General features: G+C 49.2%; 1 protein-coding gene across 1 annotated transcript in view; it reads left to right on the forward strand.

Moving 5' to 3' along the window:
• Positions 1-26,975, forward strand: part of LOC123761797 (transmembrane protein 231) — a 74,887-nt gene that overhangs the window by 18,773 nt on the left and 29,139 nt on the right. Inside the window, exon 2 of the mRNA XM_045748014.2 lies at positions 6,411-6,571. Coding sequence (XP_045603970.1) covers positions 6,411-6,571 — 161 coding nt within the window. The remainder of the gene's footprint in view (positions 1-6,410; positions 6,572-26,975) is intronic.

The following is a 26,975-nucleotide window of genomic DNA, read 5'->3' on the forward strand; positions in this document are numbered from 1 at the left end:
TCTGTATATAGTGAATAAAAGCAAAAACAGTATGGTGGGAGGAGAATGTGAGTGAGTGAGGTGCTGAGGGAGGGCGTGAGTGGCTGGCTGGTACACAGCGGTCACTCCTCGTTACTTTTTGACTCATAATAGCAACTTAGTGTTCGTTATGGTGAACAAAACATGCAGATACTTATATATAACCTGTGTATATAGTGTAATAACCGACAAAGTATTTGTTCACTGTTTGATGAATATAATTGAATCAACAATATGCACACCATATTTTTGAGTACAGCGATGATTCACTCATTTTATTATATAAATATATCACTACACACTATTGAATAATATTACAGCAAAAAACTACGAAAAATCAATCAGAGACATTGAAATAATTAGGTAATTATCTCTTTGTGGCAACTCCGGCCTGACAGCTGGCGAGCAACAGACCGCCTGGGACGCAAGCTGAGTCAGCGCCTGTTTTTTGCCAGACTTCCCCGCCCTATAGCGGGCAATATATGCCACTTACGATTTTTTTACTATTTTTCCCATAATCAGTGAACACAAATTAACAGATTAGGAGGAAAAAATATATATATATTTTTTTTGTATGCGTCTGTGGGTGTCAAATGATATATAGCCATGCACCATTTAACCACTTAACTGCGCCAACCGAGAAAACTCGTTTTGATTTTTCGTAACCAATTCTAAATGTGTACGAGGTTGGTTGTGTACGAAATGGACTCTTAGGACCTCCAGTGAGAGGCAGCCATCTTGGAAAAAAATCCCAGAATGCCCTAGGGCTGCTGGCTGGGTTAGTACTGAATGAGCAACCATGGGTGGCGCACGCGCCTCTGGCTCCCAAACACCTATCCGACGCGGTGTTGAAAGATAATGCTCTGTTGGTGAAATTCAAACCTTATTGTTTGAAGAACATAAGGGTCATAATATTGGGGAAGCCAGGCGCAATAAGGACCTAACACAAAGGTCGGATGCAAGTGATAAAGCACCTATGAGGACGATATAGCAAGCGTATCCAGTTGTAGCTCTGAGCGTCACCCTTGCAATCCTATGCTATTTATTTAGATGATACTTAAATGAATCGTTTTCTGCGTTCAGTGATGATGCATCTGATACAAATAGCATAGATGAATAGTTTTAGCAGCTTCCATGGTGGTGTTTTCCATAGATATTTTCAAGAATACCTGAATCTCTTCCCAACTGACGGACACTCTTGAGGCTAGCTTAACCCTTAAAGTGCGCATCACTTCATATGAAGTGTAAATCGTTTTACCAGTCAACTGCGCTTCACGTCATATGAAGATTATGGGTACCGCGCACGATTTGAATGGCCCGCGGTGTAGCTGGGGGTCCCATACGCTGCCCAGGGGCTCTAGTAAACAGCGGCCATTTTGAAAAAAATTCCAGCTCATGATCCGATGGCATGGGAGGCCTCAGTTTAGCGAGAGTCACCATGGTGAGCACACGGTCAAACGCCTCACGGGCACGCACCACTCAGTCCCTCACCCCAGAGCAAATAGCCCACGAATTATTCTCTGAAGGTGAAGAAAGTGTGTTTGACGATTCAGACAACGATGAGGATTATACACAGTTGTCGGGTGATAGTAGCAGCAGCAGTGAAAGTGAGAATGACCGCCATGCCATGGCGAGGCCTCTACGCTCACCCATGCCTCCTCGGCCAGTTTCTACCCCAATTCTACCACGACCTCACAGTTCCTGTGGATATTTTCTGTTTGAGGGTGACGAGTCAGAGGGAGGTGACTCCTTTTCTGGGTTTAGTGACTCGGATCAAAGTTTTATTGAGCCTGTGGCTGGTACCAGTGGTGTAACTGGGCGAGAAATTGTCGCGTCAGCAGCATCTCGCCCGGCCAAGCGCCACCGCATGGCACCACATGAGGGACCAAGACCCTTGTGTTCACGTGCATCCACCTCACGTGCATCCACCTCACGTGCATCCACCTCAAGTGCATCCACCTCAAGTGCATCCACCTCAAGTGCATCCACCTCAAGTGCATCCACCTCACGTGCACCCACCTCCCGTGCACCCACCTCACGTGCACGTAGCCGCCGTGCTTCTCGCAGACGGTATTCAGCTCCTGGTCGCCAGTATGCATCGCTTCCTCGCCGTCTTTCCTCTGCATCTTGCAGGACGCCTGGTGTACTTGAGTGGAGTGATGGTGACGATTTTATTTCTAATATTCCTCACTTTGACGATAAAGATGTAGGGATTACAAACCTTTTCCCTAATCAAGGTGAGGACATGGCTGAGATGGAATATTTTACAGCATTCTATGATGAACCACTCATGGAATACATTGTACACCAAACGAACCTGCATGCTGCTTACCTGATTGAGAGGGAAATCACAGAATTTTCCATTCACAGAATAATGGTGGGGAGGACAAGGGGAGTTGGGGATGGTGGGGATGAGAGGACAGGGAAATGGAGAATGGTGGGAAGGGCAAGGGAACACGAGAATGGGGGATAGTGCAGAGGACAAGGTAACAGGGGAGGGGGGGGGATGGTATGGAGGACGAGGAGATGGGGAAGTGGGAGATGGTGGAGAGGACGAGGGGATGGTGGAGTGGGAGATGGTAGGGAGGACATAGGGATGGAGGAGAGAGGAAATGGCGAGGAGGACAAGAAAACGGGGAAGTGGGGAATGGATGGGAGGACAAAGGGACAGGGGAGTGAGAAATGGTTGGGAGGACGAGGGGACAGGGGAGGGGGAATGGTGGGGAGGACCGAGAGATGGGGGGAAGGTTGCTGTGGCCGGGTATAGCTAGTATGTATGTATGTATGTGTATGTATGTATGTATGTGTGTATATATATATATATATATATATATATATATATATATATATATATATATATATATATATATATATATATATATATATATATATAAATAATATATATATATATATAATATATATATATATATATATATATATATATATATATATATATATATATATATATATATATATATATATATATATATATATATATATATATATATACAGTACAGTATATATATATATATATATATATATATATATATATATATATATATATATATATATATATATATATGTCGTACCTAGTAGCCAGAATGCACATTTCGGCCTACTATGCAAGGCCCGATTTGCCAAATAAGCCAAGTTTTCCTGAATTAATATATTTTCTCTAATTTTCTTCTAATGAAATGATAAAGCTACCCATTTCATTATGTATGAGGTCAATTTTTTTTTATTGGAGTTAAAATTAACGTAGATATATGACCGAACCTAACCAACCCTACCTAACCTAACCTATTTTTATAGGTTAGGTTAGGTTAGGTAGCCGAAAAGGTTACGTTATGTTAGCTTAGGTAGGTTAGGTAGTCGAAAAACAATTAATTCATGAAAACTTGGCTTATTAGGCAAATCGGGCCTTGCATAGTAGGCTGAGAAGTGCGTTCTGGCTACTAGGTACGACATATATATATATATATATATATATATATATATATATATATATATATATATGTCGTACCTAACAGCCAGAACGCACTTCTATGCCTACTATTCAAGGCCCGATTTGCCTAATAAGCCAAGTTTTCATGAATTAATTGTTTTTCGACTACCTAACCTACCTAACCTAACCTAACCTAACTTTTTCTTCTACCTAACCTAACCTAACCTATAAAGATAGGTTAGGTTAGGTTAGGTAGGGTAGGTTAGGTTCGGTCATATATCTACGTTAATTTTAACTCAAATAAAATAAAATTGACCTCAAACATAATGAAATGGGTAGCTTTATCATTTCAAATGAAAAAATTTAGAGAAAATATATTAATTCAGGAAAACTTGGCTTATTAGGCAAATCGAGCCTTGCATAGTAGGCTGAGAAGTGCGTTCTGGCTACTAGGTACGACATATATATATATATATATATATATATATATATATATATAATGTCGTACCTAGTAGCCAGAACTCACTTTTTGGCCTACTATTCAAGGCCCGATTTGCCTAATAAGCCATATTTTCCTGAATTAATATATTTTTTCTAATTTTTTTCTTATGAAATGATAAAGCTACCCATTTCATTATGTATGAGGTCAATTTTTTATTATTGGAGTTAAAATTAACGTAGATATATGACCGAACCTAACCAACCCTACCTAACCTAACCTAACCTATCTTCATAGGTTAGGTTTGGTTAGGTAGCCGAAAAAGTTAGGTTAGGTTAGGTTAGGTAGTCGAAAAACAATTAATTCATGAAAACTTGGCTTATTAGGCAAATTGGGCCTTGCATAGTAGGCTGAGAAGTGCGTTCTGGCTACTAGGTACGACATATATATATATATATATATATATATATATATATATATATATATATATATATATATATATATATATATATATATATATATAATATATTTATTTATTTATTTATTTATACACAGTACAGTACTGTATATGTCCTTTTCTATGGAGAGCCCCTCTGGCTTCCCAGAGCTATACCGGGCTTATATGTGTATATATTAGACTGTGGCAACAGTCAATCGATAGAGTTCTAGACCTACCGGGGACCAGAGCCAGAACCTGGCCCCCTCAGAGAGGCACGAGGAGCAGTGGCCTATAAGACACCCTCGTGTGGTTGGAAGCAGTCTATGTCTGCCCCATCTACCAGGTCAGGCACCCAGAAAGGTTGGAGTCCCAAAACAAACTACTGCACGGCTGGTTAAAAATTGCAAACCGAAAGCCAAACGAGCAAGCAGAACTTCTTAATCAGAAAATAAACAAACAAGCATGACGTCACCACAGCCTCGGCACCGGTGTCTGCGCAACTCCACCCTTCACGGGAGGGGAAAGGGGGAGCCCTAGACCCCCCATGCTGGCTACCCAACCTCAGTTCAGATGCTGTTGTGTTTGGTGGCGGTCGATTGACTCTGACTCCTGACTTACTATTGTTTGCCCTTGGGTAGGAGGTAGTGTCGTCGCAGGCAGGGGCGCAAGGTATTGTGCAGCAGTCTGATATACGCATAGCGGCTGGTTCTGTTCCCCTGGAGACGTTGTGTTTTTGCAGGGTGTTTATTTTCTTTTGTTTTGTTTGCCCGGTGTGGCTATAAGACCACTTATGTTATTTTGGTGGCCCCCAGCTAGGCCCCTGTGATTGCATATGTCACAGGGGTTCAGCTTTTGTTGTCCTATTGGTAGTTCTGGGTTAGCAGTACCTTGCCTGGGCTTCCCTTAACGGTCTAAGGGCCTTGGAAACCCCCCACTGGGGCTCATTGGTCAATTGTATGCGTCCTCCGAGTCCCCTCTCGCTTTGTGCGAGTTAGAAGGTTGCTCTGTCCCCTTGTCTCAGGGTGACAATCAGCATTTTTGCCTCCGTCATGCTGCCTGTTGGGTCAATGACACCTTTGACTCGGAGTCCTGTGTGTGGTGTTCCTTGCTTGTACTCCAATTCACCCAGTCCACTGATATTGATATTCAGGTCCCCCAGGGTCATCTACAGGGTTATTCTGTCCAGCTAGCTTGCTTTCTATCCCTGTGCCCATGTCATTTGTAAGTTCGTGACTTTGGCTGCTGTTTTTCGTAATATGTCTTGGGCTGACATTCGGGCACGGGACTTTTGGAAGTCGAACAGGGTCCTGGCCGCACAGTGCCTTGGTAATGTTCCTGGCCCCTCTCGTGCATGTGTAGTCTTGGGTTGCAGGGTGGAGCCAGTTGTCTCAACTTTGAATTGAGGAGCGAGTGGCAGCTGCCTCCCGGGTAAGTCCCTCTTTTACTTTATCTTTAGCTGCTATCTGCGCAATTTCCCCCTCCTCGGGACAGGGAAGGCTATCCAACCTCAGTTCAGTGGCCGAATGTCAAAAATACCATTTTCTGGACAAGACCCGGAGGCTCCCCCACATCCCTCCCTCCCTCCCTCTGGTCGGCAGTTTTGTCGCTTTTTGACGTCCAACCTCTGAACTTCGGATGGGTAGCCAGTGTGGGGGGTCTGGGGCTCTCCCTTCTCCCTCCCAGGGAGGGGGGAGTTACACAGACAGCAGTGTGGCGGCTGTGGTGACGTCATGTGCGTTTTCTGATTGGGGAGTTCTGCTTGCTCGTTCTGCTTTCGGTTTGCAACCAGCTGTAGTTTGTTTTGGGGCTCCTACCTTTCTGGGGGCTTGACCTGGTAGATGGCAGACATAGACTGCTTCCAATCATATGAGGGTGTCTATAGGCCATTGCTCCTTGTGCCTCTCTGAGGGGGCCAGGTTCTGGTTCGTGGTCCCCTGTAGGCCTAGATCCATCAATTGACTGTTGGCACGGTCTAATATATATACATCAACTAGTATAACTCCAGGAAGCCTCCGGGTCTCACCCAGAAAATGGCATTTCATTACATTCAACACTTTTTTTTCCCCCAGGACTTTGGATAACGGAGGCAGAGAACCGTGAACAAGCAGACGTACGGTTCAAGCACCAGGTGCTTGTAATTACTGACACATCATCAGGACCAGTTGTATGGTCTACCAACTCTGCATTTAATTCTCTAATGGGGAATTATCTTAGAGTTCCCTTGATTAAAGTTAGTAAAAATTTAACTTTTAAATGTACTGTAGATGATTTGACTACAGACTTAAGTTGTCTAAACTTTCTGGGGGGAGCCCCGTCGGCTCCCCGGAGCTTTACCAGGCTGATATGCTAATGTCAGACGTTGGCATCAGTCATGTGTATGGAGTTCTAGGGCCTACCGGGGACCACGGCCAGAACCTGGCCCCCTCAGAGAGGCAAGGGGAGCAATGGCCTATAGAAACCCCCGTGTGGTTGGAAGCATTCTACAGTATGTCTACCATCGACCGGGTCAAGCATCCAGAAAGGTAAGCATTCCAAAACAAACCCCTATTCTGGTGAAAATTGCTACCTAAAGCCGAACTAGTGGATAGAACTCCAACAGAAAACAAGGAAACTAGTATGACGTCATACGTCACCGCGCCGCTGTCTGTGCAACTCCCCCCTCCCCGGGAGGGGGAAGGGGGAGCCCCAGACCTCCCACGCCGGCTATTCACCCATCAGTTCTTCGGCTGGTGCTATAGGCACCGGTTATGTGCTCCGGCTCCAGTGGTTGTTTCAGCACTGTACCTAGAGTTATCCCGTCTGAACCCCTGGATTCCTTGCCCTTTCTTTTCTGTCTCAGGTCCGGCTTCTGTTGGAGCCAGGTGCCTGGATGCTGTCCCTGGACCTCAAGGACGCTTATTGGCACGTTCCTATTCATCCGGGGTTCAGGGACTGGTTAGGTTTCATGGTGGGGCGTCACGCTTACCGATTTCGCTGCCCACCTTTTGGCTTGAATCCGGCACCTCGCGTTTTCACGCGTCTGACCCGGGTTGTGGTGACCCGTCTGCATCTTCTAGGGATTCGGGTTTTGGCCTCCCTCGACGACTGGCTGGTGTGGGCTCCCAGTCGGTCAGCTTGTCTGCTCGCCAGGGATATGGTTCTTTAGTAGCTCGCCAGGTTCTGGTTCCTTGTGAACTGGAGGAAGTCCCATCTGGTTCTGTCCCAGGTTCGGATCTGGCTGGGTCTTGTTTGGGATTCTCAGACCGCTTCCTTGTCTCTCCCTCCAGAGGCGTTGCTGCGGCTGCGAGCCCGCCGCCGGCTGTTTCTGAGGCGGTCCCGGGGTCGCTCGTCGGTTGCTCGAGCGGTTGTATGGGAGTCTGATCTTCGCCATGCTAGTCTACCCGCCTGGTCGGGTTTGGCTTCGGCGACTGTTTTGGTTCCTTCAGGGACGTCCCTTCTGCCTCTCTCGCAATCGTTGAGTTCATCCTCAGGGGCCTTGTGTCGGTTGCTGCGTCACCGGCTTCCTCTTTGGGGTTTTCGGGGTTCAGTGCCTTTGCGCCTTCCCAAGCCTTCACTCGATGTGTTCATGGACGCGTCGTCTCTCGGCTGGGGCTTTGTGACAGTGCTCACCAGGCCAGCCAGGGACGGTGGGTTCCGTCCTTCTGTCGGGCTCACATCACAGTTCGGGAGTTCGTGGTAGTCTAGTTTGTGCTTCAGAGGGTTCAGGTCGCTCCGGGATCGACCATTCGCCTCCATTCAGACTGTTCTCCGGTTGTTCATTGCCTGAACCGTGGGGGTTCTCTTCTGTCCTTGGCTCTCTGGGGCTGGTCCCTTCGAGTGGTTTGTCTGCTGGATTCTCGGGGTTTGGCTCTCCATGCGTTTTGTGTCCGGGGAGTGTCCAACGTCCGTGCGGATGGCCTGTCTCACTTTATTCCCCTGTCCACGGAATGGATGGTCGACGACGACTCATTTCGTTGGATCTGCCAGACGTTCAGTCTCCCAGACGTGGACCTCTTCGCGTCGGCGTCTTACAATCTATGCGACGCCCTTTCCCGACTGCGAAGCGTTTGCGGTGGATGCTTTTTGGCAGGACTGGTCGAGGTGGGGTTACCTGTACCTCTTTCCCCCGGTCCAACTGTTGCTTCGGGTTCTGGTTCGGTTGGAGACCTTCCCAGGGAGAGTAGTCCTTGTGGCCCCTTGGTGGCCAGCCCAGCCTTGGTTTCCGGCGCCATTGGCTCGGTGTCCAAACCCGGGGCATTTCCCGCGGCTCCGCCTGTAGCAGCAGGTCGGCCCGATCCGATACGAGGCTGGTTCGACCTTCTCCTCTGCTCTTCGCGTCTGATATTTTTGAAGCAGGTGTATCATCATTTCTATGGTGATCAGGTGGCTTCGTTGATGGTGTCCCACCTGAGAGCTTTGTCTCGGCAACAGTATGAAGTTTCCTGGCGTTCTTTTCGCCATTTTCTTGCTCTTCGTACGTTGTCTTATCTTTCGGATCGGGTTGTCTTGTCCTTTCTCTTTTGGCTTTTTCAGGACCGTCATTTGATGCCTAATACTGTCGCCTCGTATCGTGTGGCACTGGCGGAGCTGCTCAAGCTAGCATTTGGGGTGGACATCACACCTGCCCCATTCCGTAAACTTTCTCGTGCTATGTTTCACCTCCGGCCTGCTCATGTGCCGCCTGAGCCGTCCTGGTCCTTGGACAGGGTGCTCTCCTATCTTTCCTCTCCTCGGTTTGTGGTGGCCCCTTCGGTTCCTGATTGTTTTTCCAAGGCTTTGTTTTTGTTGGCATTGGCCTCTGGGGGCTCGTTGGGGTAGCTTCATGCTCTCCTCCAGCGCAGGGGTTTCTGCTCTTTTGGTCTTGGGGGTAGGTTTGTCCGTTTGCAGCCTTCTCCGTCTTTTCTGGCGAAGAACGAGATGGCTTCTTTCCGGAGGGGTCCGTGGGTCATTGATGCTTGGTTGGTTCGGCCGGGGGTGCATCATGTCTTGTGTCCGGTTGCGGCTCTTCGCTGTTACCTGCGTGCCTCAGCTGGGGTGGCTGAGGATGCACTTTGAGTTGATCCAGTTTCCCTCGTTCCCTGTTCCAGGGCTCGGGTCTCCCAGGTTGTCCGCAAGGTTATTAAGTATAGCCAACCTGCGGTCTGTCCTCGCGTCCACGACGTTTGGAAGTTTGCAGCTTTGGCTGCCATGTTTGGTAACATGTCTTGGGCTCATATTCGAGTGCGTGGATTTTGGAAGTCGAACAGGGTCCTGGCCGCCCATTATTTGGTGAACGTACCTGCTTCTTGGCGTTCTTGTGCTGCTTTGTATCGCAGGTTGCAGCCAGTTGTCTTGACTTCACGTTGAGGAGTTTGTAGCCGCTGCCCTAAAATAGGGTAAGTCCCTATTTTCCTTCTCTTTGGGTTTGTAGCTCCAGGGAGCCGTAAGGGCTCCCCACAGAAAACCAGCGTTGAATGTAATGAAACGCCATTTTCTGGGTGAGCCCCGGAGGCTCCCTTGCTATCCTCCCTCCCATCCAGTCGGCGGTGGTTTTTCGCATTGGTTGAAGCCTAGTTTCCGAACTGAAGGCAGCCGGCACGGTGAGGTCCGGTGCTCTCCCTCCCCCTCTCAGAGAGGGGAGGGCTGCGCGGATGACCATGGCCTGATCTTCGACCAGGCCTCCACCCCCTGGAAGCAGCCCGTAGCAGCTGACTACCAACCAGGTACCTATTTACTGCTAGGTAACAGGGGCATCAGGGTGAAAGAAACATATTGCCCATTTGTCTCTGCCTCCACCGGGGATCGAACCCGGAACCTCAGGACTATGAATCCGAAGCGCTGTCCACCCAGCTGTCAGGCTGGAGGGATGGATGGATAGATGGAAGGATCGATGGAGGGATGAATGGATGGAAGGTTGGAGGAATGGAAAGATGGATGGAGGGAGGGATGGATGGACGGATGTATGGAAGGATGGTGGGATGGAGGGAAGGATGGAAGGATGGATCGAGGGATGGATGGACGGAGGGTGGGAGGGAGGGATGGAGGGAAGGATGGTTGAATGAGGGATGGATCGAAAGATGGATGGATGGAGGGATGGAAGGTTGGAGGGATGGGTGGATGGAGGGAGGGATGCATGGATAGGTGTTGAGTTGAACAACGACCAGTGAAGCAGTGTGTGTGTGTGGGATGTAGGGGGGTGGGGGTGGGGGGAGGGACTGGCTCACTCTGATAACCCTAACACGCTACTCCCTACAATAGGCTGGTGTTTAACAACTGTGCTGCGTGGAGTTTATTGTGAAATTTCCCCGGTGCGTATGAAATAGTGTTCCCAAAAAATTCTTTTTTCTTCGTAAAATGATAAATTCCCTTCCTTGAACATGTTTATGTAAAAATAAATACCAAATTCCACTTACTTTGGCTGTGGGACGTGGACAAGGTGTGCTGTGACATCATCAGGGCCTGGTCGCCCGTGCATGAATCGCCCAGACACGGTCGCGCGGCCCATTCAAGCACCGGGTGTTGCCACATATATTTTCAATTACAGTATATAGCTGTGCCACCACCTTCTTGTCTACCTGGGACCACGAGCCAGAACCTGGCCCCCTCAGAGAGCCATGGGGAGCAATGGCCTGTAGACACTCCCGTGTGGTTGGAAGCATTTCATGTCTGCCATCGACTGGGTCAGACACCCAGAAAGGTAAGCGTCCCAAAACAAACACCTATTCTGGTGAAAATTGCTATCAAAAGCCGAACAAGTGGATAGAACTCCTCAAAAAGAAATGAGCAAACGAGCATGACGTCACACGTCACCCCGCCGCTGTGTGCGCAGCTCTCCCCCTCCTCCCCGGGAGGGGGAAGGGGGGGGGGGAGCCTCAGACCCGCGTGCTGGTCATCCACCCTTCAATTCTAAAGCTGATGCTAGAGGCTGAGGTTGTGTGCTCTGGCTCCAGTGATTTTCAGCACTGTGCTTTACATGTGGTGACTGTCCTCCAGGGGTGCGCAAGCCAGGAGTTATTCTACAGTACTCGGGCTGCATGCACCTATGGTTCTCATCCCTAGGTGTCCTATAAATACTGCCTTGGGGCCACCTACCACAAGTTCCTTGGTTCCTGCCTCTGCTGGGCCCTTTAACTGCTCGTTTTTTTGGCCACCATTTGTGTGCTAGGGGGTTTTGTCTTCCTTGTTTACCTTAGGGTAACAGGCAGTTTGCACTGGTATGGGGCGCAGGGTGCTGCACAGCTTGTTTTCACCATTCACAGTGGCCAGCTCTGTTCTTTTTGGGTACGTTGTCCTCTTGTGAGGTTATGCTTTTCTTTGTGTTTTTGCATGGTGGGGGGATCTGCCTTGCTTGTTGACTCCTTTGTACCTGACCTGAATTTGGTTCTCTTCTAATGGTGCCCCCTGCTAGGTCCCCGTTAGTGTACACGTCCCTGAGGTTCAGCTTTACACTGTTGCTCGGTAGTTTTGTGTGCCGGTTTGCAGCACCCTGCCTGGGACTACCTGAGCGCGAGTCCTCTTAAAGTAAACACTCAGGACCCTGGGAATCTCCTAGGGGGCGCGTGGGTCCAATGGATGTGACCCCTTACTCCCCCCCTCACTTTGTGCAAGTTCGAGGGTTGCACGGTCCCCTTGTCTGAAGGTGACCCTCACGGTTTTTGCCTCCGTCACTCTGACTGTTGGGTTGGTGACACTTTCGACCCAGAGTCCTGTGAGTTTTGTTGCTTGCTGGCGACTCAGTTTACCCAGTCCAATGATAATATTTTGTGGGAACAGGCGGCGCAGGCGTTGCATGTGCGTTTTTAGGTTGTTGCAATGCACTGGATTGGTTGCTCATCCGGATGTCCCGAGGCTGCCCCGTTTTGCTTATAGGGACCTGGACTTGGGAGTGATGGTCACTTCGGCCTTGGTTCAGTCCGCACTCCCTCGTCCTTCCCCTCCTGTGGTTCGTTCTGGTCCCTCCCCCTCCAGCTTCCAGCCCCGAAACATTTGAGAGTTTTGGAATCGGGGCAGGGTCTAGATGATCTTGAGACTCAGGCAGTCTCGGGGGATGACCCTCCCGGTGTGGTGACGGAGGCATTCGAGTCGGATCTCCCTGCCGAAGCCTCCAGGTCTGACCAGTAGGCCCCCCGTACGTTTGGCTTACACAGATGCGCTGACCTTTTCTTTTGAGGTCGTTGCTTTGGGTGACGACTCTGCCCCAGGTCCTAAGGTAGAGGATCCTGAGGCGGGAGAGGGGCAGACTTTGGGGCCTTGGGCCCCTTTGGACCCCGCCTGGGTTTTTCTGCTCTTGGAGCTGGGCTTACTGTTACAAGGAGTGGGGTTCTCCTTTCCCCCCCTCTGCGTACGAATTAGATTTGGTGTCTGCCCCTCCCCGGGTTCGGTTCTGTGTTCCCCCGGGTGCGTCGGTTCCGTCTTTCCAGAGGTTTTCGGCTTCCCGCATCCAACTGTCTGCTGTGCGGGCGGCCCTTGCTGCTTACCTCATGCGCGACCCGGATTATGTCTCGGTTATGGATCCGTTGTCTTTGAGGTTTAGGGCGACGTTCCCTTTGTAGGTCCGTTATGAGGTTCCAGAGTCGTCCTGGCTGGCGGACTGTCCTGTGTTTGCTCTGGAGGCTTGGCATTCCTACTGTCGTACCTGCATGCTTGAGTGGCACGAGGCTTCGACGGTGGTTCAGGTTTTCCTGGTGGGGAAGGCGACTTTGAACACCTTAATGAGTGCTTGTTTGCCCCTTGCCCTTTCCTAGGATGTTGGCGTCGTGCAGCTCCATGTGCAAGTTCCCTCCCTTTCGGCTGTACAGGTTGCTGAGGACTTACGCGCCCGTGGCCTCTTGGCTTTGGCCTTGCATTTTTTTTCCCTCCTGGAGCTATCTTCGGATTGGCTTGAGGGAAGATGTGGGGAGAATTGGGGCCGTTCCTGGGTCCGGTGCTTTGGGCTCGTCGGCTGCCTCGTTGAAGCTATTTGTGCCGATCCTGCGGGATGCGGTTTCGCTGTTCTATGCTTCCCGGCTTGTGTGTCAGCAGACGGTGCTTGCCTCCTCTCTGGAATTGGCCTGGGCCCTGGCTCAGGCCAATTGTCCTCTCCTTTTTGTCCTCTACTTTTTTGTGGATTCTGCTGTGGCGCAGTATGTGCAGGCTGCTTCGGCTAGTTGTCGTCCTATGTCTGACTTGTTGGTTCTCTGGGAGGGGGGGGCCTTCCTGGAGGGGTTGTGCCAGGGCTTGGGGCTCCTCTCTTTGAGGTAGGCGGCTGGTGCCAGTTTCGGGTCCGAACCCACCATCATTTGGTCAGCGCGGTGTTCGCTTTATGCGAGGTTCGGGGTCTCGCAAGGGGCACAGGCCTTTTTGAGGTTCGCCCCATTGACAGGGCAATTGGGGGGGAAGCTTGCGCTGTTCGCTCACTCCTGGTACCACGATTTGTGGGCGTTGCGAGTCGTTCCCTTCAGCCTGCGGTGGTGTTGGGTGGCCCCTCCTCCTTCGGGGGATTCGGGGCTGGCAGGGCAGGTCTCTTCTCCTGCGGTCTGTCAAGTCGTCTTGGAGTGGGTGCGCTTGGGCGTGTGATTGAAACGACGACGTCCCTCAGATGGGTTTCCCGTCTGTTCCCAGAACCGAAACGGGACTGTGCGAACCTGAGGTTCATTCTGGAGCTGTCCCGTCTGAACCCCTGGGTTCATTGCCCCTCCTTTCGGATGACTACGCTGTCCCAGGTTCGGCTCTTGTTAGCGCCGGACTCTTGGACGGTGTCCCTGGACCTCCGGGACGCTTATTGGCACGTCCCGATTCATCCAGGGTCCTGGGACTGGCTCGGTTTTGCTGTATGGCATCAAAGTTACCGCTTTCGTTATCTTCCGTTCGAATTGAACCTGACACCTCGTGTGGTCATACACCTTACCTGAGTCGTGGTGGCTCGTCTGCATCTTTTAGGTGTTCGGGGTGTTGGCCAATCTCGATGACTGGCTGGTCTGGGCTCCCAGCTGGCCCGCTTGTCTGCTAACCAGGGACTTGATTCTTTCCCAGCTCACCGGGTTCGGGTTCTTGGAGAACTGGAGGAAGTCCCATCAGGTTCCTTCCCAGGTTCGGACCTGGCTGGGTCTTGTGTGGGACTCTCGGGCCGCTTCCTTGTCTCTTCCTCCGAAGTCTCTCCTTTGGCTGCGGTCCCGCGTGTGCCTATTTCTGGGGGGCTCCCGGGGGTTGCTTGAGGGTCTGTGCGGGAGCTTGAACTTCGTGATGATGGTCTACCCGCTGGATCGGGTTTGTCTTCGTTGGCTGTTCTGGTTCCTTCGGGGACGTCCCTTCCACCTCTCTCGCAATCGCTGGGTTCGGCCCCCAGGGGCCTTGTGTCGACTGCTGCGTCGCCGGCTTCCTCTTCGGGCTTTTCAGGGTTCAGTGCCTTGGCGCATGCCTGAGCTCTTGCTCGATGTGTTCACGGACTCGTCGTTTCTCGGCTGGGTCTTTGTGACCATTGCTTACCAGGCCGGCCTGGGGCGGTGGGATCCGTGTTTCCGTCGGGCCCACAGCACGGTGCGGGAATTCGCGGCGGTGTGGTTTGCTCTTCGGAGGGTTCGGGTCACCCGCGGATCGACGATCTGGCTCCATTCGGACTGCTTCCCGGTGGTTCATTGCCTGAACCGAGGGGGTTCGATGTGGTCCTTGGCTCTTTGGCACTGGTCGCTTCGGGCGACTCGTTTGCTGAGTTCTCGAGGTTGGGCTTTCCTGGCAGTTTACGTTCAGGGTCTGTCCAACGTTTTGGCGGACGGCCTGTCTCGTTTCATTCCTCTGTCCACGGAATGGACGGTCGACACCGACTCCTTCCATTGGCTCTGCCAAACGTTCGGGCGCCCCGAGGTGGATCTCTTCGCGTCAGCTTGGTTGCAGCACCTTCTGTATGTGGCGCCCTTCCTTGACTGCGAAGCCGTCGGGGTCGATGCCTTTCGGCAGGACTGGTCGAGGTGGAGGTTCCTGTACCTCTTTCCCCCGGTTCAGCTGTTACTCCAGGTCCTGGCTATCTTGGACACGTACCAGGGGAGAGTAGTCCTCTTGGCCCTGTGGTGGCCGGCCCAGCTGTAGTTTCAGGCGCTGCTTGCTCGGTGTCCGAACCTGGTGGTTTTCCCACTGCTCCGCCTCTTCCAGCAGATCAGACTGGTGCGTCACGTGGCTGGTTCGATCTTCTCGAGTCTTCGCGTATGGTTTTTTGACTCAAGTTTATCATCATCTCTATGGCTTCCTTCTTAGTGTCCCATCTGCGGGGTTCGCCTCGGCAGTAGTATGAAGTTTCCTGGCGGTCCTTCCATTTCTTTTTGACTCTTTGTCATTGTGCTTCGCTTTCGGTTCAGATGGTGTTGTCCTTTCTCTCTCTGGTTGTTCCAGGACCGTCACCTTATGCCTAACACTGTCGCCTTGTACCGTGCAGCACTGGCAAAGCCGCTTCAGGTTGCTTTCGGTATAGATGTTACTTCTGCGCAGCTTCGCAAGCTGTCTCGTGATTTGGTTCACATCCGACCTGCTTATACGCCGCCTGAGCCGTCCTGGTCTTTGGACAGTGTGCTCTCCTTTCTCGCTTCTCCTTGGTTTGTTGTGGCCCCTTCGGATCAGGATTGTTTCTCGAAGGCTCTTCCTGTTGGCATTGGTCTCTGGAGGTCGGGTTGATTGAGCTTCATGCTCTCCTCCGGCGCAGGACTTTCTGCTCTTTTGATTGTGGCGATAGGTTTGTTCGTCTGCAGCTGTCACCCTTTTTTTGACGAAGAATGAGACTGCTGCTTTCCGGAGGGGCCCCTTGGGTTGTTGATACATGGTTGGTCAGGCTGGGGGTGCATCATCCATTGTCTCCAGTTGCGGCTCTCCGCCGTTATTTGTGTGCCATGGCTTCTGTGTCTAAGGACGAGCTTTGGGTTGATCCTGTTTCCTTCCTTCCCTGTTCGAGGGTGTAGGTCTCCCAGGTTGTCCGCAGGGTTGGACTTTGACTTTGGCATCAGTCATGTGAATGAAGTTCTATGAGCCTACCGGGGACCACAAGCCAGAGCCTTTCCCCCTCAGAGAGGCAAGGGGAGCAATGGCCTATAGAAACCCCCGTGTGGTTGGAAGCATTCTATGTCTGCCATCGACCGGGTCAGGCACCCAGAAAGGTAAGCGTCCCAAAACAAACTCCTATTCTGGTGAAAATTGCTACCACAAACCGAACAAGTGGATAGAACTCCCCTAAAAGAATCAAGCAAATGATCGTGACGTCACACGTCGCCACGCCGCTGTCTTCGCAGCTCCCCCTTCCCTGGGAGGGGGAATGGGGAGCCCCAGACCTACTGCACCGGCTATCCACCATCAGTTCTTCGGCTGATGCTAGAGGCTGAGGTCGTGTGCTCTGGCTCCGGTGGTTGTATCAGCACTGTACCTAGAGTGTGGTGACTGTCTTCTAGGTGGTGCATGAGCCAGGAGTGATTCTCCAGTACTCGGGCTGCATGTGCCTAGGGTTTCCTTCACTAGGTACCCTGTAAGTACTACCCTTGGTGCTTGGGGCCACCTTCTACAAGTTCCTTGGCTTCTGCCCCTGCTTGGCCGTTTACTGCTTGGTTTTCGGCCGCCCTTTATTTGATCGGGTGTTCTGCCTCCCTTGTTCGCCTTTGGGTAAGGGGCAGTTTGCACTGGTGGGGCGCAGGATACTGCGCAGCTTATTTTCACCAATAATGGCGGCCGGCTCTGTTCCGCCTGGGTACGCTGTCCTCTTGCGGGGTTTTCTTTTTTCTTTTTGTGTGTCTACCTGGTGGGGGGTCTGCTTTGGTTCTTTCCCCTTTTGTACCGAGTACTCTACCTTCTTCCGGTGGTTTTCCCTGCTAGGTTCCCCGTGAGTGTACGCGTCCCGGGGGTTCAGTTCTTTGAAGGATGTTTGGTAGACTTGGGTGCCAGTTAGCAGTACCCTGCCTGGGATTACCTGTACACGAGGCCGTATTATAGTAAACACTCAGGACCCTGGGAAACCCCTAGGGGGCTTGCGGGTCCTATGGATATGACCCCGGAGCCCTCCCTCGCTTCCAGCGAGTTTGAGGGTTGCTCTGTCACTTTCTCTGTTCTGCCTGATCATCGTTATTTTATCATAGAATTCCAAAAGGTTTCATTGTCCCTTTGTCTCAGGGTGACTCTCTGCTGTCTTTGAATCCGTCTGCTGCCTGTGGAGTCGGTTACACCTTCGGGCCGGAATCCTCCGAGTTTTGTTGCTTGTTTGTGACTCGGTTACCCAGTCTTATGCTAACTATGCGGGTACAGGCAGCACGGGCGTTGCTGGGTGAGTTTCGATTTTGGCAACGTTCTGGGTTGTTTGCTCCCCGGAAGCCCCGAGGCTGCCCCATTTTGGTTGGTGTGACGGGACTTGGGGTGTTGGTTGCTTTGGTTCCCTTCCACGCCCCCCTTGTCTTTCCCCTGTTGTGGTCTAGTCTGGTTTACCCCCCTTCCTCCCTGCACCCGGATCCTTACTGTCTGTGGGTTCGGGGTCGTGGCGTGGCTTCAGCGGGCTTGAGACTTGGGTGGTCTCGGGGAATTCCCCTTCTGTGGTAGCGACAGGGGCATTCGCGCCTGTTTCTCCAGCCGTGTTGTATGAGTCTGCCAGTGGGCTCCCTTCCTTAGTACTTTTCGCGGCTGCCCCTGTTTTCTCTTGTGAGGCCGGGGCTTTTGGGGAATGGCTCGGCCCTGGGGCCTGCCGTATGGGTTCCTGGGACTGGAGAGGGGCTGACCTGAGGGGGGGGCCTTAAGCCCCGTTAGACCCTGCCGGGGTTTTCTACCCTCTGAGCGGGGCTTGCAGTTGTGCGAAGTGGGTTATTTTCCTTTCTCCCCTCTCTGTGGTACGTTGTTGGGCGTCGGCCCCTCCCCGGGCTTGGTTTCTTGTCCCTTGAGTCCGTTGGTTCCGTCCTGTTGGTGGGTGCTCTTCACAGTTATTCGCCCTCTTTTTTCTTGGGACGGGACTTCTCCGTCATGTTCCCCTCTTCTTGGGGTTCTGCATGACTTTTGGTCTCTGGTTTGACTGTCTTTTTGTGCCTTCGTGATTTGTGCTTAGGTTCGGGAAGGTTTTTCGCTACTTCTTGTATTATTGGAATGTCTGTCGCCATTTGGTGTGCCTTCCCTCTGATCCTTTCTATTGCTTGTTAGTCCTCTTCCGTACTTGTTATTGGTTTCCGGTCCTGTCTCGTTCTTTTGTTAATGTATCTTCTCTCCGTGCTCTGTCTCGGCACTGCTTATTTTCTTTACATGCTCCTGGTCCAGGATGCCTGATTTGGCTACTTGTAGCTCTATTGGATTCCCAATTTGGTTCATTGTATTCCTTACATTCGCCAGCTATGTATGTCGTGGCTTCCTACTTTTTGGCTCTTGTTCCCTTGAGCTGAGTTTTTTCTTCTCCTTTGTGGTTCACTCGGGTCATGGACTGTTTGGTTACTTTTCTTGTAAAGTAGTCGTAGTTGGAACCTTCCCGCCTAGCGTGTTGTGTGGTTTGGGCATCGTGTCCTGCGCATGCGCCGTGGGAGTTTGTTTTGGTCTGGGCGGTGTGCACCAGTGCTGGTGTTTGGTGTCCTTTTCTCTCGAGTGCTTTGCCTCTTGCTCTTCTCCATTCTCCGGTCCGTGCCCAGTAGCTGCTGGGATGTTCTGGATTGCAGCTATGGGGAGGATGCCAGGGTTTTCCCTGTGTCATGGGTGTGGGGCGCCTCCTTCGGTTCTACCCTGCTCTCCTGCGTGTGCGGCTCTGGCCTTCTTCCCTTGGCGGTGCTCCCGAGATCTTCTCGGCTACGTTGTGTTGTGACACGTTCGTGCCTACGTTCGGCAAGTGAGTTTCTGTGGTCTGGCGTCTCTTTTGGCCAGGCGCTGGTTCATGGTTTTGGATACGTATATAAGACCGTCAGCGCACAGGTGACTGTCGTGGGCCTGTTGGCCCATACATGGCGGCTCCTATTTCTGCCCGTCCAGTCCCACTCATATGCACGTCCAACCCATGCTCGAGTCAATCAAGGGACCCTACCTCCTCCATGTTATGAGGTACAGTGGTTGAGGTGCAGGTTATGTACTCACCTAGTTGTGCTTGCGGGGATTGAGCTCTGGCTCTTTGGTCCCGCCTCTCACCCGTCAATAACCTGGTGTCCAGATTCCTGAACCTCCTGGGCTCTATCATATCTACATTTGACACTGTCTGGAGTCAGCCTCCACCACATCTCTGCTTGTTGCACGTGTGCATTCATAACATCTGCCACAGTAGCATGTGGTACTTGTTACTGTGTCAGGGGTGTTGTGGGGGGGACATTTTGCTGCAGTTTTGTGCCTGGGGATGCGTGTTGGGGATTGCTTGTGGCGTTTTTTCGTGATCTTCTCTGGGGTCCCCTCCTTCCTTTCCCGTCTTGGAGTGCCTGGTTTGGACCTTCCATGTACATAGGTTTCTCTGTCCTCGCCTAGTTGTCTGCCCCTGGTTGTGTTTTCCTGGGGTTGAGCTTTGACTCTTTTGTCCTGCCTCTTCCCTGTTGCTTCCCGGACATCTACTGGGCTCTGTCATGTCTGCACTTGCAGCTGTGTGTGGGGTCAGCCTTCCCCACTTCCCTTCCTCATGCATTCCATTTGTTTACTACTCTGCCACTGGAATGTTTCTTTCTTGCGTTTCTATGGCTCCTTTGGGAGCTCCTTCCGCCTGTGTCGCACGGTGCGTGTGCCCTGGTGTTCCTTAGTCTGTTTCTTCGTTGCTCATACCCCTCGGTTCGGGTACTGGTCTGGTGGCAACCCTTTGCACCTTCTTCTGTTTGGTTTGTTGGGACAGGGCCTGCGACTCTGTGGTGTTGGTGTGACTTGTTGGGACATGATCTGCAGCTCTGTAGGTTGGTCGTGTCCCTTTCGTTTTCGATTTGCTGCATGCCTTCTTCGTTCCTCATCTTTCTGTTTCACTCTTGTCCCTGGCTGCTGGTGCTGGGACTGTTCTTCTTGTCTTTTTCTCGTTTTCTCCTACACACTGTTGTGTGTTTTGTTTGTGCCTTTTGGCCCTCCTCCTCCTCCTCCCTGACCAGGGAGCTGGTCGGCCGAGCGGACAGCACGCTGGACTTGTGATCCTGTGGTCCCGGGTTCGATCCCGGGCGCCAGCGAGAAACAATGGGCAGAGATTCTTTCACCCTATGCTCCTGTTACCTAGCAGTAAAATAGGTACCTGGGTGTTAGTCAGCTGTCACGGGCTGCTTCCTGGGGGTGGAGGTCTGGTCGAGGACCGGACCGGGGGGACACTAAAGCCCTGAAATCATCTCAAGATAACCTCAAGATAACCTCCTGTTGCTAGGTTTGGGTTCCTGTTTTCCTGGCTTGCTCTGCCTGTTGGCATTTTCAGGGTCTCACAGTGTCCCTTCTATGGAGTCTCGCATCGGACCCGTAGTCTCTGATCTCCTGGCGAGCTCGCTTGCGTTGGGAGTTTTTCTGTTCGGCAGATGTTCCATCTCCTTCTTTGCCGGCTTGAGTTTCCGGCTCTGCTTACTTGGTGGTCGCACCCGGGGTCTTCCCATGGCTCTGTCGCTTCCTGGGCTCGGATGAACCTTGACGGGGCTAGTTAGGTTTTGCCTCGAGTCTCGCTTGCGGCTGGTTGTCAGGTGACTTCGTTGTTGGTGTCCCACCTGCGTGCTTCTTCTTGGCAGCAGTGTGGGTTTTTTTGGCGGTCCTTCCTTATTCTTCTGTCCCTTCTTAGGTGGCTGCGTTTGTTGGCGTCGACTTGTCCTTTTCTGGTGGTGGTTCGGGGCCGTCATCTTGCCGCATACTGTCGCCTCGTATTGTGCGGCGTTGGCAGAGCCGCTTCAGCTTGCTTTCGGTCTTGGTGTTACTTCTGTGCCATTTCGTAAGCTGTCTCTTGCGTTGTTCACCTCTGGCCTGCTCATGCGCCACCTGAGCCGTCCTGGTCTTTGGGCCTCGTAATCTTTCTTCTCTGTTTGTTGTGACCCCTTCAGTTCGGCTGCAGCCGTCTCCCTCTTTTCTGGCACAGAATGAGTCTGCTGCTTTCCGGAAGGGTCCTTGGTTTGTTGGTACTTGGTTGGTCAGGCCAGGGGTAATTACCTAAGTGTAATTACCTAAGTGTAGTTACAGGATGAGAGTTATGATCGTGGTGTCCCGTCTTCCCAGCACTCTTTGTCATATAACGCTTTGAAACTACTGACGGTCTTGGCCTCCACCACCTTCTCACCTAACTTGTTCCAACCGTCTACCACTCTGTTTGCGAAAGTGAATTTTCTTATATTTCTTCGGCATCTGTGTTTAGCTAGTTTATATATATGACCTCTTGTTCTTAAAGTTCCAGGTCTCAGGAAATCTTCCCTATCGATTATACCAATTCTTGTTACTATTTGTATGTAGTGATCATATCACCTCTTTTTCTTCTGTCTTCTAGTTTTGGTATATTTAATGCTTCTAACCTTTCCTCTTAGCTCTTGCCCTTCAGTTTTGGGAGCCACTTAGTAGCATGTCTTTGCACCTTTTCCAGTTTGTTGATGTGCTTCTTAAGATATGGGCACCACACAACCGCTGCATATTCTAGCTTTGGCCTAACAAAAGTTGTGAACAATTTCTTTAGTATATCACCATCCATGTATTTAAAAGCAATTCTGAAGTTAGAAAGCGTGGCATAGGCTCCTCGCACAATATTCTTTATGTGGTCCTCAGGTGATAGTTTTCTATCTAGAACCACCCCTAGATCTCTTTCTTTATCAGAATTCTTTAAAGATTTCTCACATAATATATAGGTTGTGTGGGGTCTATGTTCTATTCCACATTCCATAACATGGCATTTATTAACATTAAGTTCCATTTGCCAAGTGGTGGTCCAGATACTTATTTTGTCCAGGTCATTCTTGAAGGGCATGACAATCATCTAAGTTTCTTATCCTTCCTATTATCTTTGCATCATCAGCAAACATGTTCATATAATTCTGTATACCAACTGGTAGATCATTTATGTACACAATAAACATCACTGGTGCAAGAACTGAACCCTGTGGTACTCCACTTGTGACATTTCTCCATTCCGATACATTGCCTCTGATCACTGCCCTCATTTTTCTATCAGTCAGAAAATTTTTCATCCATGTTAGAAGCGTACCTGTCACCCCTCCAATATTTTCCAGTTTCCAGAACAACCTCTTATGTGGAACTCTGTCGAAAGCCTTTTTTAGGTCCAGATAGATGCAGTCAACCCAACCATCTCTTTCCTGTAATATCTCTGTTGCTCGATCATAGAAACTGAGTAAATTCAATACACAGGATCTTCCAGATCGAAAACCATATTGTCTGTCTAATATTATATCATTTCTCTCCAGGTGTTCTACCCATTTAGTTTGAATTATTTTTTCCAATATTTTGACTATTACACTTGTCAGTGATACCGGTCTATAATTAAGGGGGTCTTCCCTGCTTCCACTTTTGTAGATTGGAACTATGTTAGCCTTTTTCCACACGTCTGCTACAACTCCTGTAAACAGGGATGCCTGATAAATCAGTTGAAGAGGAATACTGAGCTCAGGTGCACATCCTCTCAGAACCCATGGTGAAGCTCCATCTGGACCAACTGCTTTGTTCTTATTTAGCTCCTTGAGCATTTTTTCCACTTCATCTCTAGACACCTCTATGTGCTCTATGTTGTTCTCTAGAATTCTTATTGTGTCTGGTTCCCTAAAGATTTCATTTTGTACAAACACACTTTGGAACTTTTCATTTAATGTTTCACACATTTCCTTTTCATTTTCCGTGAATCTATTTCCCATTTTCAACCTCTGAATATTATCCTTTACCTGCAATTTGTTGTTTATGAATTTATAGAATAGACCTGGTTCTGTTTTACATTTGTCTGCAATCCCTTTTTCAAAATTTCTTTCTGCCTCTCTAATCACTGCCGTGTAGTTGTTTCTCGCATCTTTGTATCGCTGGTATGTTTGGGGGTTTGGCCTCTTCCTGTATTGATTCCATTTTTGTGTCTTTTGGTCTCTGGCCCTCTCGCAATTTCTGTTGAACCAATCCTGTTTCCTAGTTCTGCGTCTCTGTTTTGGTATAAATTTTTTTGTGCCTTTATCATATACTGTATTTCACAAAACTTGACATACATCTCATTCACTTCCTTGCCTAGCAACAAGTCTGTCCAATTATACTCACTAAAAAATTTTCTAAGGTTGCCATAATGTCCTCTCCTAAAGTCAGGTTTTTCAATTTCATCAACAATCATATTTTCTTCCAGATTATAACGCATTGCATACTTTATTCCCAAAAAGACATGGTCACTTTTACGCAAGGGAGGAAGGTACTGAATGTCAAATATTTCTTCCTCCTTCCTGGTAAATATCAAATCTAGCATGGAGGGAACATCCCCTTCCCTCATCCTCGTAGCTTGTTTAACATGTTGATACAAGAATGTTTCCAGGATGAGGTCTACAAATTTACAGGTCCAAAAATCTTCTGTTTTAGCTTCATATACTTCCCAGTCTATGGATTTCAAGTTGAAGTCGCCGACTATCAACAGTCGTGAACTATCGTTATTCGCTCTCGCTATGATCTCTCTCATTATTGTTATAAGACCTTCTCGTTTACTATCTAGCTCCTCCTTTGACCATGTGCTGCTTGGCGGTGGACTATATGCATTTATTATCATTAGTTTATCATCCTCATGGCAGATCTCTAGTGCTATTATGTCAACTTCTTGTGGATTGGCAGTCATTATTTCCTTTACCTTTAGGTGTTCTTTCACCAGCACAGCAACGCCACCGCCTTTCCTAATTTTTCTGTCCCGTCTCCAAATTGAGTAGCCCCTTGGGAATATGACCTCATTTAAAATAACATCTTCAAGTTTTGTCTCCGTGAGTGCAACAATGTCTGGTGTCTGCAGCTGTATTACATCACTTAACTCCAGTATCTTCGATCTTACTCCATCTATGTTGGTGTATGCAATCTTCAGGAACTTGTTGCCCCCTATTCTTATTTTTCACTCCCCCTCTCTCTAATGATTTTGTTGATTTGCCTTTATGTACCACTTTACTGGTCTGCCTACCTCTATAACTTTGTAGAAAAAAGAATTGATTTCTTCTTCATTCCTGTTCTCATTTAAACGTTTTGCCTCGGCAAGGTTCAGTTTCAGCTTCTCTCTATCTTCTTTTGAAAGATCTCGTCTTAACGACCACACTATGTCTCGTGGGTGTATCGTGTTTTGTGTCTGGCGTCGGCCCTCCGCTGTTCTTTATGCGCCACGGCTCTGTGTCCGGGACGCTCTGTGGGTTGATCCGGTTCCCTTCTTCCCAGTTCGCGGGTGAGGGTCTCCCAGGTTGTCCGCCGTGTTATTAAGGCTAGCCGGCCTGCGTTTTATCCCCGTGCCCATGACGTTTGTAGATTCGCTGCTCGTGCTGCTGTCTTTGGCGACATGTCCTGGCTGACATTTGGGCATTGGGCTTTTGGCGGTCATACAGGCTGCTCGATATCTCGTGGTCATTCCCGGGCCCATTTGGGCCTGTGTCGCCTTGGGTTGGCGATTGCAGCCAGTTGTCTCGACTTTGAGTTGAGGAGTGAGCAGCGACTGTCTCCCGGGTATGTCCCTCTTATTTCCTCTGTGGGTAGTTAGCTCTGGGAAGCCAAAGGGGCTCTCCCCAGAAACCAGCGTTGAATGTAGTGAAACTGCATTTTCTGGATGAGACCCAGAGGCTCCTCGTCATCCCTCCCTCCCTCTGGTCGGTGATTTTTCTTGTTTTTGACATCCAGCCTCAGAACTGATGGTGGATAGCCGGTGTGGTAGGTCTGGGGCTCCCCCTTTCCCCTCTCAGGGAGGGGGGAGCTGCGCAGACAGCGGCGCAGCGATGTGTGATCATTTGCTTGTTTCTTTTAGGAGAGTTCTATGCACTTGTTCGGCTTGTGGTAGCAATTTTCACCAGAATAGGAGTTTGTTTTGGGATGCTTACCTTTCTGGGTGCTTGACCCGGTCGATGGCAGACATAGAATGCTTCCAACCACACGGGGGTTTCTATAGGCCATTGCTTATCTTGCCTCTCTGAGGGGGCCAGGTTCTGGATCATGGTCTCCGGTAGGCCCATAGAACTCCATACACATGACTGATGCCAAAGTCTGACATTAGCATATCAGCCTGGATAAGCTCCAGGGAGCCTCCGAGTCTCACCCAGAAAATGGCGTTTCATTACATTCAAAGCTGGTTTTTTGCAATTTTTGATGAATATAGATTTCCAGGAATCTGGGCCTGGAACAGAGTGCATAAGCATGCTGTCTATGGCTACTTCAAAGTCAAGTGGTGGTAGGGTAACATCTGATATATGGCTCAGTGGTGGTGGTGTTGCATTCATAAAAAAAAGAAATGGATTATTCAGCTGTAGTTTGTTCAGGGGTTCACTGAAAACAGAATCGTACTATAACCTTAGTATTTCACTCGTTTCTTTGCTGTATTCGTAATGGTTCCATTGCTGTTACACATGGGCCCAATGCAGGATGTAGATTTTGATCTAGATTTTGCATAGGACAAAAAGTATTTTGGATTCCTCTCCGTTTTGCTTACGGCCTTTTGCTCTCTCTGTCTCTCCTGGATTGTACATGATTTATGCACCCTTAGCTGAATCTGTTTTATTTCTCTACATATCCTCTACATGACTGAACTTGTGGGAACACAACCTGCAAGTGGATAAGTGGATGCATTACAGCATCTATTAATGGATAATTTAAAGGTTAAGTTGACTATCAAGTTTGCCAAATTCATTCAAAATATGTCTAATTTGATCATACAAAAATCCCCTAATGAATCCATTCAAGAAAAAAGGTACTCTGCAGACCTACAGTTCATCTAACTTTTCATTTCTGATCTTTTTGTATTAAAAGGCTATTGATTATAGAATTAATCTATAGAATTATAGATTCTATGGGATTATAGAATTAAACTATAAGCCCACTGTTCTTAAGCTCCAGGAAAAACATTCATTAATAATAGTGGGCTTATATTTTAATTGTCAAATGTGATGAACAGTACAGTTTGCTGGGAGGAATTAGCAGTTGCATTCATAGCACACAATACAAGAGTGTATTTTGCAAAATATGAATTAGTATTTTCTTTTGGCATTTGGCTATCAAAACCACATTCTGTACCACAAATACAGTAGTGTGCTTTTGAATTGGCATGGCTACACCATTGTGGCGATTGTTATTGATATGTACCCATGCTAAAAACTTGCCGAACATCCAGTAAACTTGATATATATGAAACAGGATGACGTTTTTTCACCTTTAATTTTTATTAGCAAAGTACAGTATTTTATATATGTATGTTATTTAAAGTCTACATATGTTATTTAAAGTCTACTTTTTATTATCTTAAATTGTCCTCAAGGAGCATCTACAGTACTGCCAAAGGCTGCTGCTTTCGCTTTAGTCAAAGTAAATCAGTCAATACTTATTTATAGTAAGAAGCTACATTGTTTAAGGATTGAGCATTATCCCTAGCAGAGACATGGGGAAAAGGAAGAAAGATGGAGGTTCCCATTTTCTTCCAGCATAGTCGTACATCCATGAATGTTCCGAAGTTATCTGATCTAAGATATTTTGAAAGGTGCCTTTTATGTACTATATGAGGCATGTTAATGATAGGCACAAAAGTGCTAACAACACTAGAAAAAGTGCAAAGTTAATAAGAGGAGACTTTAATTGTAGATGCTTTCCTGTAAGAACTT

Source organism: Procambarus clarkii, chromosome 24 (genome assembly GCF_040958095.1).
Source record: "Procambarus clarkii isolate CNS0578487 chromosome 24, FALCON_Pclarkii_2.0, whole genome shotgun sequence".
Lineage (NCBI taxonomy): Eukaryota > Metazoa > Arthropoda > Malacostraca > Decapoda > Cambaridae > Procambarus > Procambarus clarkii.